We start from the raw sequence: 16,997 nt of genomic DNA on the forward strand, positions 1-16,997 counted from the left end.
CCAATAGCAAAAAACTGGTTTTCTGGAAAGTATTGGCCCCTTTGTAGTTACTTTTCCGGCCCTCTTCTAGCAGCCACAACGCCTCTGGGATATACTAAATAACTTGATTTGACCTTCATTCGTTAAAGCTTTCGCTGACTTGTTGGTTTTTCTATATTGATTGCGCCATTTTGTTCTTTACTTCATGATATTTATTCCCAGTGTTCATCAAAGGTTTTAGCTGTATCATCTAGGAAAACAACAAATTCTTCAAGAAAATAAATGAAAACATATCCAGTCGCCAGCATATAGTCTCGGTCGACTTGTCGTGACATCACGAAGGCATTCTTAGTACCCAGGCCTTTAGCAATGTTTGTTTCTACAGCATTCGATTCGATTTGAAATTGAAGTTTAGGTCATCACCCTTGAAGTTTGAACGTTCGCAATCTTCATGTGTATTCTGTAAAAATGTATGGAGGCGGGCAGAGAAGTTTAAATGCGAGTACAAAGCAAAGAAGTCTCTCAACTGGTGATCTGAAATCTACCCAGAGAGCTGGAGAGCAGCAAACAAAAATTGTTAATCAAAGTATTACAAAAATTGAAACACATTATCCACAGCTAGTACAAGATTTCAACACATACATCGTAAGGACTGCTAAGCTGCGAGATTCCGGTGATAACTTGCAAAAGAGCTTTACGGCTTATGCCTCAGAAGAATCTCCTGCTCTCAAAGGTTAGAGACTAGTAATATTCACATTTATTTAGAATAATTTATGAACGGGCCTAAAAAGTCAAATTCAGTTTTAAAACATTCATAACCTTGTTTTAGGAAATTTTAAACCAGTCACTTACTTTGCTTGATTCTTTTGGCTGTTCTTTTGAGGCAAAATAGATTGCTCCGTTTAATACCATTTTGATAAGTGAATATTATATGCATTTGCTAACAAAAGTCAAAGCTGAAAGTTCCTGATGAAAATACATAGATTGAATTGAATAAGACTAGCAATTGGTTCAAATGACAACAATTGGTACATGTTGCCATGGTTGTCAAGAGGTTTGAAAGCCCTCAGCAAATCAAAAATTGGGCCCCTTTCAAGCAAAGCAAGCAAAAGTTTCTGGGACCAGGCTCTTGAGACTAGCCTAATTCAAATATGAGAGTAGGTTTAAAAAGTTTTACTGTTACCGTATTTACTTGAGTGAGCACTGTGGCGCTCTTTTAATTTCCAGTATTTTTGATGCAGCGCTTATTTGGGGGGCGGCACTCTTATGGGGGTGGTGCTCTTATGGGGGCAGTGCTTTTTAAAAATCCTGTCATTTTTTAAATATCCAGCATAGACTAACAGTTTCCCATTACATTCCTATTGTTAGCATATACCCAGTGTGGGCTTGACACGGATTCAACTCTGGCTGGTATGTAGGCCCCTCCTAAAAGTGCTGGGGCAAATTGCCCTACACCTTTTTTCCCAGCCCTGCTTTTAGCAAAGCTGGTTTAAAAAAACCTGTTTACTTTCATTTCTTTAATGATAATATTTAACAGGAATTCACAAAAATTGTCCTAGACTATCTATTAAAACCATGTTCTTGTTTTCAAAGGGGGTCTTGAAGCCTTTGGTGAATGTTTTGCTGCAGTGCAGGATCTAAGAAATGCATTAGTAAGACGATTAGACTCCAAGGTTCTACAAAAATTTTCTGTTTATGAAACACGATGCAAACAAGCACGCGAAGATCTCAGGCAACATGCAACCGCACATATGAAAGAACTAAACGAGCACAAAAGCCTAGAAAGACTGAAAGCCAAATCTCCAAATCAGAATTTTAAATTGGCACAAGCAGAGACAAAATTCCAAAAAGCTGCAGATGAAGCAAATCGATCAATACAAATATTGACAGAACAAGTAACCTCGTTTCATCAGCAGAAGGCCAAAGATCTTAAGCAGATATTTGGAGATTTCTTGTTAAGTGAAATGATGTTTTATGCAAAGGCATTAGAGATTTACACAACAGGCTATCAGGAGCTAATGAAGGTAAATGTTGATCAAGAAGTTGAAAATATTAGAGGATCGTTGAGATGGAACCCGCTTTCATTTGGACAAAATGACTTCATCACTGCTTATGGAGGATCTGCCCCAAATCTTTTAGAAGGTGACAACAGACCAACACCAAGTCCAGGTTATAACAGTGATACAATGTAAATGAGATGAAGAAATAAAAGTTATTGATAAGATGAAAATATTTGTCCTAGTTGTTTTAAATTTCACCAAAGTACTTTTAGATCACCATTGATGTGTATGCTGCTTTTTAAAATGACTTGAGGTGGGTGCTATCTGATATTTATTTTGCATGTCTAATGTTGTATATAAATCTTTGATGTGCATTTCCCCAGGCTTTAAAAAATGGATATTGATATACCAAAATGTAATTTACTTTGCAGTTATATTTTCATAATCTGATGCATTTAATCATGCTATAATGCCATCCCTTAATTATTCCATGAAAGGTTGTCAGTTTGTTTGCAGCATCTTTTCATGACTCATATTGAAATTCAAGAAACATTTTTTTCCTTTTTCTCATTTTGATATAAGCTATCAAACCTTATGACAGAGCCTTAAAACAACTGCAAGTTTTAAATAGCAGCGAGGTATGTGCCACAAAATACTATTGATATCAAACAGTATTATAGTTTCTGTTTCAGACTAAACTCATTATAGAAGCTAAAAACTGCTCAAAGACATTAACTTTTATTTGTTCAACTGTTGTTAAAAGTAAAGGGCTCGCTTATTGACCACTTCCAATTGAGAACTGTGCACAAATCAGCAATAAAAGTTATGAACATTGATATCTATAATAACATACATTCAGATTTTAAAGAAATTTTATGTAAAAGTAGATGTTTTAGGAGTTTTTCTGAACACTGTAGTTATGTAAATGATTGTATTATTAAACTAAAGAAAGACAATTATAAGACTATAGCTGTTTTTTAACAAAGAACTTTGTCTGTGTCTATTCTCTGTTCAAATTTGTCTATATTTCACAGCCAGCAATATTACTCTCATGACTTTCTCTATGTTTGGAAAGCAAAAAATTAACTGATATTCAAGAGACCAGTCAAAGACAATTGTGACTTAACTTTGTCTCTATTTATTTTCTCATTTTACTTACATTAACTACAAAAAGTTTTGTCGCGACAAAATTTCAGACAAAGATCTTGAAGAAATTTTATTCGACGAAATTCAAAATGAAACGAAATTTGGTCACAACGAAATCTTGACGAATTTTTTGTATCTGAATTTTATGAGAATTAACATAGAAAAACTGAAAAAAACTGAAACATAGAGAATTCACAAAGAATACACGAGGTAAGGAAGCAAGTTAATGTATTATTGTTATCTCTTCATTGTCAACTACGCCCTTTTCCTCATTTACATCGTCTTCATAATTATCTTTGTCGTAAGCATCATGATCATCACCATTACCTCTTGCCTGTTAAAATCATCGACAAAACTTTGTCACGTCGAAATTTAGAAAAAATTGTCCGAAGATTTTTTCAACGAAGTTTATTCGCCGAAAATTTATCTGACGAAATTATTTTGTCGTTAATGTATAATAAAGTGGTTTTCAGGTCAAATGAAAAGGTATAACAAATTTGCCTAGTTGATGTCAACTGACTGATCACATTCAACAACAAAAACTTAAAAATTTTAATTTGGCATTTTTTAAGACCCTTTGGATTTAGTTTTGAGAGGACGAAGCATGGAAGGAGAAATCATTTTCTAGAAGCACAACATTTTAGACAATCCACTATCCAATTAACCAGCCCAATTTTTTTATGATATTTACCTGCCGTTTTGACACTTGCCTTATCATTCAATTTACAATTATTAATTTACTTTTAAATGCTTAGTTTGATTAGTTCTTATTAATTGCGTTAGTTTCTTTTCCTCCGCTATGAATAAATTGTTGTGAAAATCATGCCAACTTGGCAAGTCCAGGCTACCATCAACTTCTATAGCAACTTCATTGGGAATTCTTGATCAGCCTACATTACGATAGGAAATTTCACATGACTGTCTAAAGCACAACGTTAAAATATGCAATTTTTTTTAAAACTGTGCGTAAATAGGTTGTGCGGCCAAACCTTGTTTCTACAAACAGTTTCATGTAGTTATTCACCTTTTCAGCTTGCTACTTTTATTGCTTTTATAATAAGTACTTTTATTCCGCCTGTATATTACTCATTAAACTATTATGCAACATATGTTATACTTGTAACAGTTGCTTTGTGATTTTAAAATTTATTTAAATTTACCTCTCTTTGAATAGTTTCTGACTGACCATGCACAAATTTTTGCTCATTAAATACCCTTTTTGCTCATTAAATCCGATTCTAAGTCGTCAGTTAGTTCATTCATATCAGTACTTCACAGCCAAATTGTATTATCATCTGCAAAGTTGCATAATTTGCTTTTGTTCAAATGCAGAAAAATATCAATTATTCAAATATTGAAAAGCAACGGGCCTAAGATTCATCCTTGAGAAACTCCTTGCTTTGTTTCCATCCAATCATTAAAATCTGAGTTTATTTTTACTCGTTGTACTCTTTTATCTAGATAACTATACATAAATTCCATTGCGTTGTCGCTGAAGCCATAAGATTTCAATTTGGCTAGTAGAAGTATATGGGGTAAACAATCAAATGCTTTTGATAAATCCACGAGCACTGCACCAGCCACATCTTTTTTATCCAGGCACTTTTTCAGACCTCCAATAAGTCGTAATAAAGCTTGTTGTGTGCTATAACCTTTTCTGAATCCACAAAGCAAAGGGAACATTTTAACAATGATGTAAATGTAGATTTGATTGAACATTACTCTCTCAAATATCTTTGAAGCTGAGGGGAGCACAATTATCGGTCTATAATTCTCTTTACTAGTTGAATCTCCTTTCTTGAAAATAGGGCACACATTAGTCATTTTCATTAGAAAGGGAAACGTTTTATCAGAAATAGATCGATTGAATATTTCAGCTAGTGGTCCAGAGACAACGTCTATTGCCATTCTAAGAACTTTTGGGGTGATGTTATCGGCTCCTGTTGATTTGTCTTCCTTTAGGTTGTAAATTATCTCTCTTACCTCCTTGGAAGTTACATTTTCAAAGTTAAACTTAGAAAATTGATCAAACGTTTTCTTGATTTTTAAAATACTACGGTGGTTTCCAAAGCATTTCAATTGATCTAATAGTGACGAGGCTGTCCTTTCGTCAGACGTCTGTTGCAGATTATCAGATAAAAGTCGGGCTATATTGAGGCTTTCAGTATTATTTACGAAGTAGTTATGACGTAAGTTGCAAGCTCTGCCATTCTCTGCCACGGCACAATCGGCCCAAAGATGTGTACAAATCAACACAAAAGTTGCAAAAATAGAAACATTCTAAAATATACGTATTAGAAAGTAGACCTAGCTATTATTCACATAATATTATGACAAGAATGTTATAATTAAAAGTCAGATTATACAATATAGCATTGCAATGGTCAGCATTCATTTAAATCAGACAAACGACATTGTGAAGCAGTGGCAAGACATTTCATTCCTAGAACTAGTTTAATCAATCCTTAAAACACTACACCTTTAACCTAAACAGTAAAATCGAAAAGTCTAATCAAATTTGATACTTCTTATCTTCCTTAATATTTCATGCAAATAATTTCTAGAATCTTCCTGGTTAGTAAAAACCTGATAGTGACATGCTCGAAACAATTGTCTTGATAAACAACTTCCAACCTACAATCACTGCCAAAAGTGTTGGAACACTAACGTAGGTTTTCAAAGGCAAATTCAGCCATCCCCCTCTCCCCCTAGGAACAATGTTGATTTACTTTAGTAAAAAGAGAGGGGTTATGGAGTACGCTTTTTCTTGTGGATTGTTTGATATTTTTCTATACTTTCAACATTGTTTTGGGGGGAAAGGGGGGCGGAAGTGGTAGTATTCAAGAAAACAAATGAAAAATAGAAAAGCACAGCCCAAAGTGTTAGGTGTTCCAAGTAATTTTGGCAGTGATTGTACACTGGCCATTCTGGTCCCTGTTGTTGATTTCTCACCTTGCTCTTCCAATATATTGATCGCCGCAACGCCTTGACATGCATTGACAAGATACTGTCATGGGATACAAACATGAAATGGCAGTATAAACATGGTAATCCGAATTTAAAGTAGCTTAATCTCTAAAACTAACTAACCAACTAAAAAACAGAAGAATACTTTACAATAAACACAAAATCTGCCATTTTTGGTTGACTTTATGTCACCAATAAATTTTAACATTCCAGGGACAACATCCTGCTACCTTTACTCGATTTGAACGACTCTTCACTCGTTTTTCTTAATATTCAACCATCACATGCTAAAATTTCTCATTGTTGAGGCCTGCACTTGTTGAGGCCTGACTGGCTACAATTAAATTACCAATAGGAGTCAGTCAATTTGAAAGGCAGGGTGTAGCACTGATGCCCATCCTTCTGCAAGTATAAAATATAAAGGAGAATATAGTTCTCCAAAAGCATCACACCAGCAACAAATACAATAGCAAAAGTCAAGATCGAAAAAGTAATCACTGTGTTTTATTGAATTCCAAAAATCACATTGCAATAAGTTAATGGGCCTAAACAGTTATATTCCAAAGAGCTGTTCCTCACAATTCTGGAAAATTCTTAAAAAATGTTTACACTTTTGGTTGAGGATCTTCATCCTCTTGAAAAGCTGGATTTATGGACCCATCCGGTTCTGTGTAACCAGAAATTATTGCATGTTTGAGGAGCGGCTTTTCTTCATCTTCCTCCTCTTCCATAGGACTGATCTTCAACCAAATCGAGATTACGCATGCGTCGAAGAGAATCATGGACAAATGCGACAAAACCAAAGGTATTGCCATCAATCCCTGGTCTCCGAATTCGGCAGGAAGGTAGCCGACAATTGCAATACCGATAGCCACAGACTTTTGACTTGCGAGAATAACAATACATTTTGCCTCTTCCACGCCAAGTCGTAAAACAAAGCTCGCTAGGCCATTTAGAATAAGATAAACCGAGTGGACAGTCCACGACCAGCATATGAATAAAACAATATTGACAGCAGACACCTTGTCAAGACTTCCTGCATCGCTTGCCTGACTGATCTTCATGAATGCAAGACAAATCAAAAGGAAGATACTAATGATGCGCAGTACGGGCTTGATCTTCTTGCAAAACGCATAAAACGGCTTAATGTACTGCAAAGCCTTGCCCACCTGTGTACGGAAGCGATACAATGCAATTAGTGGTATGTTACACATTGAGCACATTTGCCAACATGTCTGTGTCCTTTGCTGTTCAAAATACTTTAATTGTCTTTTATGTTTAGGCGTTTCTAAACAAGCTATCGTAGCAAAAAGAAAAGAAAAGATATGGGCTTCTTGGCATTGTTGGTCGAAAAACTGCCAGGAATGCAAGAAAATGTTTTGTTAAAAATTCCAAGGACAATTTCATTGAGACCTAAACATAGTAAAAAGAAAAAGAAAATAAACTGAAAACTTTCGAACTCTACATGCGAGCACCTTACACCCTACCTTGAACGAAACCGATATAAAATAAAATTAAATCCACACAGACTGAATTTTTGGTTAAGTATTGAACTTGTTCCATTCTGTGATTATTTCAATGTATTTGCAACCTTTTGTGGATATTTAAAAGCCTTCCCCTTCCTATTTGCTTCCTACATAAAATTTCAAGAAAATTACAAAAGACATGGCAAAGGCTGATATACATAACAACAATTTCTACTTTTTTCCTTGAAAGTTTAACATGATTCGCATAATCTTCTATAGAAGTGACTGACTTAACTTCATAATAGATAAATAAAGCTTTTGTATTGAGCTGTGCTGCGTGGATCCTTTGACCAGATATTAATTTAGGTCAAGTTTTAATTTGAATAAGAATGCTTTGACGTAATTTATGGTCATAAACCACTCAGTGAAAATGAGATGTATATCTTTCTACTGTTTCTTTTGTATGGAATTCCCTAAGACGTGGGATAATATACAATGTTATGTGCCATTTATCTGGAAGTACAAGTCCTTAATTCTTTTGAAGCAATCAACCGCTAAAACCATAATTATTTGAAACTTTTAATTTGGCAAGGACACCTTTGCCTGTGAGAAAATATTTGTAAGACTTCACAGCCAATCTTATTCTATGTCACTGGCGTAACATATTGAAATTCGAAAATTACGCCAGTGATAACTGGCATTCTTGCGGCTTTACGTGCTCATATATCTTATAATATGTTCAAAGAACTACACGAGACTCTTGTCTTTTGAAACAATCCTCTAAATAGTTAAAGAATCCGACGGAGAAAATGAACTTCTTGCGTCTACACAAGTAGGGGTGTTTTGTTTAACATTGCAGACTCCAAAATACATACAATATTTTAGAATTATATTCGCTATTGGCGCTATATACGTATTGGCGAACTCTGCCTTTTTAAATCTCAAAGAAGCTGAAAGGCACATGATCCATAAACATCTGAAGTCATAAAATGACAAGCACACGTAGTGCCTATTGTGCCAAACACTAGGCGTTAGGGTTATGCTGGTGAATCTTATATATAACAGAGTGAGGTAATGAACTAATAAATCAGACTGTCGGCAGAAGACAGTCCTCGTATGACGGTTATGTCACTTATACCAAGTGTCTTTTTACTGTTTCTTAATGTGCATGTAGGAAGTACCAGCCATGCATTAAAATCAACAGGGGCTGAATTACAGCCATCCAGTACTTGAAGGAATTTTTGGAACCAAAAATTTATTGCCTAACATAAGCCTGTGCCCACATAGTAAAATAGTAAACCAGTCCTTCTTTGAATCCAAAAAATCAAAACGTCCATGCAGGTTTACTTCAAGAACTAGAAAATCAGTGACAAAAGTTCGCTGTGACAACAAAAGTTGGGATACTGGGATAATCAGCAATGTCGACGCGTAGAAATGTCTTCAAAACATCAGTGTTGTGGATTTTACGAACGGGAGAGTTTGAATTAACAGTGGGAGTCCTAACATTCAGTAAACAAAAAAAGAATATGATTTATCACTGTGTTAAACTCTCAATACTTTTGGCGTTATTGCTCATCAATTTTTGCAACTTTAAAGTTAGAAATCCTGTTAATGGGCAGAATTTGCTGCTTTATCCTTACAGATTTAGAGAATTGATAAACAATGGGGTCTAAAATAGGCTACGTCGTGTCTCAAAATAAAAAAAACGGGCATTTTTGCATACCGGACAATTTTTCTATACCGGACACAATTTTTCCATACATGGCAGGCTGGCTTTGAAAAGTCAAAATGACTTTTCAGGATATTAATTGATTATCTAGAAAAAGTTCGTTGATTTAGTTAGGCTTAGGTGAATTTCCCTTTCTTTTAGACTAAAAGAATTCCACCAGTAGCGTAAAGCACGGTGGTGTGTACCATTAAGCACAAAACTAAGGGCCCCAAACATTTGGGCCCTGAAGGGGCAACAAGACGATTCGCAAAACAATTTGACCACCAAAAATATTTTCGTTACTAAGTTCTCTTAAACTTTTATGAAAATGCTGAACAGAATTCAGATTGCTACCAACAATGGCTCGCATTTGCTTGATGCATCAGTCAAGGCAACAATGATGTCTTAAATTCAAGCAAAGGGGTAGGAACCGGGGGGCACAGTAGGCACGTACACCCTTTTCCCGAAATTCAGTTTACCTGCCCCTTTGCAGCTCACCGAGTTGTTTTTTTTTGCCAACTGCATAACAAAAAAGTGCACTGGAATTGCTTAGGCGCTAAACGAAATGAGCAAAGGAGTGACTTTTGGGGGCGATGATCTAAAAAGTCTAAAATGTTTATTTTCGATCTGCTTTTAGAAACACAAAAACAAGCGAAAAACAAGGATTACCGAAACGTGGTGGCGATGGAAAATTTGTCATGGGCCTTGTGGTTTAGGGGGCCCTCGTGGTTTCCAGTTTGTGAAAGCAATTAGTAAGGCATAACAAAATTGTGCAACTTTTTAAACGATTTCAAGAAGGTGACTGCAAAAAATATTCTGAAATGAATTTCAAGGTAATCTAAAGGGCAAGGTCGCCGAAATTTTTCTGCTCGCTTCGCTCGCAAAGGGCCTCCGAACCCTCTCGGCAGCACTACACACAACTAAACCAGAAAATGATATCTACACCATCGTAGCCAGGTTTTATGTAACAGCCTTTTTAACAATAATAAAATTATATGATTCCTTCTGCTCTCAAGATCTTTGTCAAACAGATCGAGCCAAATATGGAACTCAGTTCAAAACGAAATAAGTACTCCCCAACTTCACAAAAATTAAAGAAAACATTCAGAATTTTCATCGTTCAATACTTGTGATCTTTACAAGAAATACGTATGCAACATCAGTTATATTTGATTTGAATTATTTTAACGTTGTTAATTTAAATCAGTTGGCATTATTTAGCTTGAATATAGCTGCAGATTGTACCAACTTTAAATAGAGAAAGAAAACAACAGTAAGTTCAGAGGAGTTATATCCAAAAGATTTATCAAGCCATGTAGATTGTCATCAGAACAAAATATTGTTTTAATGTAAAGTACGATTGGGTCCAACCTCTCTTGATAGTTGATGTTGGAGTGAAAGGAGTTTCGAGAATGAAGTAAGACTGTAATCTTGGTTCAAAGTATTTTTTATTGGTGCTGCCTTCATTTCCGAGAGTCTTTAGGGTGCAGCAACGCAACATTTTCTTAGGGACTAGGCACCCAGAACACCGACCCTCTCTCCCTTGACAGGGCCTTCACCTACAACCAGGCTTCGTCATTAGCTAAACGACGATTCCCGATCTGTTTCATCAGCAAACTTTGACACAGATTCAGGAAAACATTACGGTCGCACGACCACTGACCGGTGAAAGATCCACGAAAAACAATAGAAGCTCATATGACACACCCAAGCCACGCCCATTTTCTATTGTTTTGTGAGGAAGGTTTGCCCTTTGGGATGTTTTTGTCTGGAGGAAGGTTGACAACTTTTCTGGACTCTGCTTTGATACCCCAAGGTGTAAATTTTGCCGGTCCTGCCCCCGCTGCATCATTTCCGAACTTCCGGTGCCTTTGGATTCACTGACCCAATCCGATACGAAATGAATCCGGTATCGTGTGAACAGGACCTTGTCGTTATTAAAGTTTTGTATTAATTTATAAGGACATCCAGGATATCTAAAATCTAATTGATTTCCTCAACGTGTCAATCCCAAGCGTGTTTATGAATCTGGTGCGAGCAAAAGTGCCGAAAAAACGTAAAGTCGAAGCTGCTACATCGAACAGAAAGAGAATTTAGCTGTTTTTTGAAAAAGCAAAGACCAAGATCTACCAAGCGTTAGTCTCCCTCCGCAGGGGCGAAAAGGCCGAAGAAATGTCACGAGCCCTGTCTTTGATGAATATTCTGAAACTCTTGAAAAGAACGACGAAAGTGTGAGTCAACCCATAGCGCAAGTAAAATCGTGCAAGCGTGGTCTTTCAAAGACTTATCCAACTGATCATGGTCATTTTTGCAAAGATGTGCTTGACGCTGATCTTAACAGAATGATTTTACAGCATGGGCCATGTCGACCAGGTAGTTCATTCGAGTGCATAAAGGAAGATGTATCTGTCCCTACAAATTTTAGTGCTTGGTTCTATTATAAACACATTAAATGGCTTTAAAAAAAACATTCTGGAATGAACCTGACCTTCAAGGAATATCAGTTTTATCAGCAAAAGGGAATTTCTAGTTTTTTTACTGTTTCCTTAATCAATTTTCTGGCATCAAAAGCCTCAACGCACAGCTTTGTCCACATCACTCACATCCTGCCTCATAACATTTGATTGAGTTCCTTTCTTCTTTCTGTAGTGTAAAACGGGGTCAAAATTTGATTTTTCAACATATTTGATTCTCTTCATCGTTTTACTTTGTTCCTGTACATCTAAACACATGCTGCAAGATTCATAAAATCCCACAGAGCGCCTTCCCTGCGTTACTTCCTTATCTAAAATATGTCTACTTTCACCATTTTGAACGTCTGCAAAAAGCAAGCTGTGTTAACACCCAGCTCATAACAATGTCATGACATATTCTGACGCAAGTAGTTAGATGAATTAAAAATAAATAGATTATACTAATCATAAGCTAACTTTTAAATCAAAGACTGGACTTACCAGCAGTGGAAGGAGAAGGGTGAGTAGCATTTTTACCAACATGGCCACAATGTCCAGTTTGACTTCTGTTTTTGACGCAAGAAGCCAGCTCAGCATAGGAGGCACTGTAAAAATACCAACCACGTTACACACAACAGTCAACAGCACAGCCAAGGCATAATTACCACCAAGTTGGTTGACCTAAAAATTTGACATTTTTACACTTATCATAATATTTATGAAATAGAAGAAAAAAGTATAGTGCTGAAAGTGGAAAAATGTGTCATTTGCGAGACGATCTAAAAGAAGGATCTCAAGATACTCATCGAAATATAAGATATGCTTTTCATTCAGAAATGAAGACAGCTGGAATTAGTTCAGATAGGGCTCCCGTTCACACTAGACCCACGCTATCCGCACGAATTTGAGAGCGGCTATCCGGACAAAATTAGTTCACCTAGGAAAGTGGATTAAATTAGTTCAGATAGCTATGTGGTACAGTGTAAACGGTTTTATACGGATAAATTTTATCCACATCCGCTGCGAGGTTGATTTTGATTTACAGCGAGGCTCTTTCAATAAAGAGAAAGAAGGTGGCGCGAGGTGGCGCCAAATCTCATTTCTCGTAAACAGAATCGTGTTGCTTTGTTTATTTTATCTGGAGTTTCACAATTGGGATATTCATCACGATTAACTCCAGAATCAGCTTTCGGATACCTTAGTCCCTTCAAATTTCGCCTGCCTTTAATTTTCGCCCCGGAGGGGGGCGGGAATTAAAGAGGGTGAATTATGGAAATATTTGATGGGGCGAAAATTAGAGGTAGCCAAAATTAAAAGGAACTTAAAAAATCTATTTTCTATAATAGAGCCTTAGTTTTTAGGCCCTTCAAGAAAACTTCAAGTTACCATCTTTGCGCGCGTCAAATTTTCATCCTGCGTTGATTGCTTCCATTGTTACAGTTCTCATTTAGTGACTTTTTGGAAAAATATCCCTTTGCTGCCTCGATAACTACTTGTATCAAAAGTGCTGTCTCTTCGTCAGTCCACGTGCAATTTGCGTCCTTTTCAGCTTTCCCTACTTTGTTTGCCATTTCTGTGACGTGCTATTTCAAACAAAGAATTATTTAAACTATGTGCTTTGACAATTTCCTCGGGCTTTGTCTGAACGCGAAGCAGTTGATTCTGAAGAATGACGGAAAAGTCTTTGCACCTTTGGCGTTTTGGCGGGAATTATGGTGTTATTGAAAAAATCGGTTGCCTAGAGATGACCTCGTTTTGAGCGCTCTGTGAATGATTCAGGTCACGTGACTGTAGTTATCCGGCCCAGTGTAAACGGGAGGGCAAAGTGGACAAAATTTGTGCGGCACAGTGTAAACGCAAATCAATCCGAACAAATTTTATGCGGATAAAATTTATCCGGCACAGTGTAAACGGGGTCTAATATGAACATTGCACGTTCAAAACGAAATATGCGGGGGAAATTCAAATTTCAAAAAACATGTTTTGAAGATTTCTAAAGAAGGATGAAGTCAAAGTCGCCGAATTCAAAGGCAGTTTTATCGATTTTCAAGGTGTAAAAGTATTCCCAGACGAGATTTAACAATAACGTAACAAAGTAGTTGCATATGCTACGATTGCCATGTTATTGTGAAAGTAGCACAATCAAAGATAAAAGCCCGCTTCCCTCTATATGATGGTTTTTCTCCAAATTGAAGAAAAAAATCTATAAAATCTAAATTCATAAAAAAATCATAAAATCTATAACTATCCCCCCAGCCGAGAGATGTCATAAAATCCAGGGCAATATTTTTTAAGAAAAACGTTAAACCCTCCCCCCCCCTAAATTTCAACTATCTAGAAAACTTAAGATTTAGCAGTCATGGGTAGTTGATACCCTAATACCCCCTCCCGCCCCCTCTCAGGCCTTGGAGGAATTCTCTATTCACAAATTTATTGGACAGATCAATACCATTTAAAGCTCATCCACACCGGCAGCTTGCGAATATTTCTATGCTCAGTACGCATATTGCCAGTCACTTACTTTCAGTTGGTTTTTGTTTATCTTACTCACGACCTTTATAAAAAAGTTGTTCCTAGTTAAATGAGATAGTTGCTTTGCTTAGTACTTCACTCATTCCTTCTCACTCACGTCAATCAACAATTCTTTCTTCAACACACTTATTAACTAGTAACTCCAGCTGTGTGCAGTTAGAAAAGTTTATCTTATCGAGAGAAAATATAAAGCAATTTCAGTTTTGAGCCATCGCCATTTTTTCATAAAAATTAACAACATATTCAAAACACCTGGTAGTTGTTCGTAAAATGCTAGAAATTATCTGCATCAGGTAGGAGATCTTATTGCCTAAGCAAAGAGTATATCCTGTATTTTACATATTTGGCTATTTAAAAATTGAAAGATTCAGAAGCATTTTGAATAAAGTTGAAACGGAGATGATTTAATTTTCCAAATAATTATAACAATTTACGTCACTCCCTGAATGCTAATCAGCTTACTGAATAAAGGTAAATTGGGACATTTAAAGCTTACAGCACTTCCGCACTTACCATTAAAACTCCACTTGATATTGTGCAGGGGACAATGAAAAACAACTGAAAGCCAGTTTTGAATTCGCTTGAGCCAAAAAGAGCATTGTCCGGCCCACCTTCCTTTGTGCTGTTGTGAAATATACTTGGTTCGTCAAATGTCAGCAATACTGTTAATTGCGAGCCGGTTAATGATGTTATGAATAATATAGAAATAGCACCCCAAATTGAAGCTCGATAGGCCTTAATGGCTGCCTTCATTTCCTCAGTCCTCAAGAACAGACCACTGTAAAAGAATATGCCAATAACGCAAAAGTAATTTGTCCCTTGGCAAGCTATTGCGACACCTGGCTGGGGAACAAGGGCTCCAAAAGTTACGAAAACCAAAAGGCCTATCGGCAGAATATAAGCATTCAAAAAGCTCGCGAACTTGGAGAGGCATGGTGATGGCTTCTTAGCCTCGTCGTGTGGCTTGGCGGCACCGTACCCATGTCCAATTTCGTCGTCTGTGAGCACGATACTACGCTCAAACTCGTCAGCATCGAAGTAATATGTGTGTTTTATTTCAAATTGTTCTTTAGACATGATGCAAAGCCAACTGGTTGCTTAATAAACAGCAATTCACTGTTCCTGTTGAACTCAACCTTGACCTTAGGACCGACAATCTCAACGTGGTAACGCCTTTTGTAACTTTGCCTCCTTCATAGCGGTCAAAGTACAGGTGCAAAGGCCAAGGAAGCCTGCACTCGAAGAGGACATCGCTGGCAAGCACCAAGAAAAGAGCAAAACAATAGGAAAATGAAAAAACTGATCGATTTTGCGAGGCAAGGGGGCCACTGCCTACCTGGCGCAGGCGTCCTTGGCAAAGGCCAAGTCACTTGCAACCAGGCATTCGTAGCCATTGGGCTAGCAGGGGCTATAGCCCCCCACTTTTTTGCAATAAAAGGTTAGCGCAACTTTGGAAAGTTTACTCTAATGGATTTTAAGTAGTGGCAGTTCTTCTTGAATGGAAACCCTCTTTCATTCATTTTCTTGGCGTCTTATCTTGTTAATCTATTTCCATTGAAATTTTTATCTTCTCTGAATCGGGCTGTATAAAAAAACGAGTGGAAAGAAGCAAAATTTTCAACAAGGGGCGTTTTCCGGCATTCTAAAGGGCATGGCCTCAAAAGATTTTCGATCAAACCCCTCTCAGCCCACCTGCTTTTAGACCCTGTTTACACTGTGCCGGACAAATTTTATTCGCACCAAAATTAATTCAGATAGGCGTCGCGCTTAAACTAGACCCACGCTATCCGCACGAATTTGAGAGCGGCTATCCGGACAAAATTAGTTCACCTAGGAAAGTGGATTAAATTAGTTCAGATAGCTATGTGGTACAGTGTAAACTGTTTTATCCGGATAAATTTTATTCACATCGTATCTTGCTCGAATTGGTTATTTCATCCAATTTAGTTTTCATTGTCTCCCAATCAAGACCTTTCGCCATCTTGGCTGCCTTGTTGTCGATAAATACTCGTGTTAAAAGTGCAGTATCTTGCCAGTCCACGTAAAATTGGGATCCTTTTCAGCTTTCTCTACTTCGTTGCTAGTTTTTTGTCATTTTGTTTCAAGAACAAGCTATCAAAACAAACTAGGGCTAATTTGTATTGACAATATCTTTGGATTTGGTCTAAATGAGAAGCAGATGATTCTGAAGAGCGAATGTCTTTTTACGTTGGCGGGTATTTTTTTATTATTTTGTTGCCCAGAGAAAACTTTATTTTGGGCGTTCTGTGCATGATTTAGGTCATGTGACTGCAGTTATCCGGCACAGTGTTAACGGGAGGGCAAAGTAGACACAGTGTAAACGCAAATCAATCCTAACAAGTTTTATGCGGATAAATTTTATCCGGCACAGTGTAAACGGGGTCTTAGACCTGACAACCCATATTTTAAGCGAGGCAAAAATATAGAAAGCATACTTTTCACTAGTGTATGCTTGGTTGTTTTCGATTATTTTGTCGTAGCAAGCTAAATAGCGAGGTGGTATTATTGAAAATTTGAAATAGGAGCATTATAAGTAATTTTCTCGTGTCGATTCCCTCTTCCAAGATAAGCCTGGAGCTTAAACTCAGATTAGCAATACCAAAAGATGCACATTATAGAGTGAATAATTCTTTAGAGGTATTCTAGCCCAACACATATTTTGCTGACAGGATGTGCACGTATTTCTGGGTATCATTTTCAGCAATTTATTCTAAGGCTGGGTATC

At 36.9% G+C, this 16,997-nt stretch overlaps 2 protein-coding genes across 2 annotated transcripts; one reads left to right on the forward strand and one right to left on the reverse strand.

The window, feature by feature from the left end:
* Nucleotides 1-106: 106 nt before the first annotated feature.
* Nucleotides 107-2,967, forward strand: LOC135690694 (CBY1-interacting BAR domain-containing protein 1). The gene is made up of 2 exons (XM_065208320.2): nucleotides 107-712; nucleotides 1,573-2,967. The coding sequence occupies exons 1-2, from the start codon at nucleotides 448-450 to the stop codon at nucleotides 2,169-2,171; spliced, it is 864 nt and encodes a 287-aa protein (XP_065064392.1). The 5' UTR covers nucleotides 107-447; the 3' UTR covers nucleotides 2,172-2,967.
* A 2,419-nt stretch (nucleotides 2,968-5,386) lies between these two features.
* On the reverse strand, nucleotides 5,387-15,437 carry LOC135690693 (uncharacterized). Its single transcript, XM_065208319.2, has 3 exons — nucleotides 14,765-15,437; nucleotides 12,221-12,400; nucleotides 5,387-7,261 (listed from the first exon to the last, which is right to left on the reverse strand). Exons 1-3 carry the CDS (start codon nucleotides 15,326-15,328, stop codon nucleotides 6,698-6,700), a joined length of 1,308 nt encoding a protein of 435 aa, XP_065064391.2. The 5' UTR covers nucleotides 15,329-15,437; the 3' UTR covers nucleotides 5,387-6,697.
* Between the last annotated feature and the right edge of the window lie 1,560 nt (nucleotides 15,438-16,997).

The sequence above is a fragment of the Rhopilema esculentum genome, chromosome 4 (genome assembly GCF_057945365.1).
Source record: "Rhopilema esculentum isolate cy_ngs chromosome 4, ASM5794536v1, whole genome shotgun sequence".
NCBI lineage: Eukaryota > Metazoa > Cnidaria > Scyphozoa > Rhizostomeae > Rhizostomatidae > Rhopilema > Rhopilema esculentum.

What these genes read in the sequence shown, in the direction of transcription:
- LOC135690694 (XM_065208320.2), top strand. Translation starts at nt 448, where the DNA reads ATGTATGGAGGCGGGCAGAGAAGTTTAAATGCGAGTACAAAGCAAAGA. An exon ending in AGAATCTCCTGCTCTCAAAG is followed by an intron (nt 713 to 1,572) that starts GTTAGAGACTAG and finishes TTGTTTTCAAAG; the next exon opens with GGGGTCTTGAAGCCTTTGGT.
- LOC135690693 (XM_065208319.2), bottom strand. Translation starts at nt 15,328, where the DNA reads ATGTCTAAAGAACAATTTGAAATAAAACACACATATTACTTCGATGCT. An exon ending in TATCAAGTGGAGTTTTAATG is followed by an intron (nt 12,401 to 14,764) that starts GTAAGTGCGGAA and finishes TCAAATTTTTAG; the next exon opens with GTCAACCAACTTGGTGGTAA. An exon ending in CCCTTCTCCTTCCACTGCTG is followed by an intron (nt 7,262 to 12,220) that starts GTAAGTCCAGTC and finishes TTCCGTACACAG; the next exon opens with GTGGGCAAGGCTTTGCAGTA.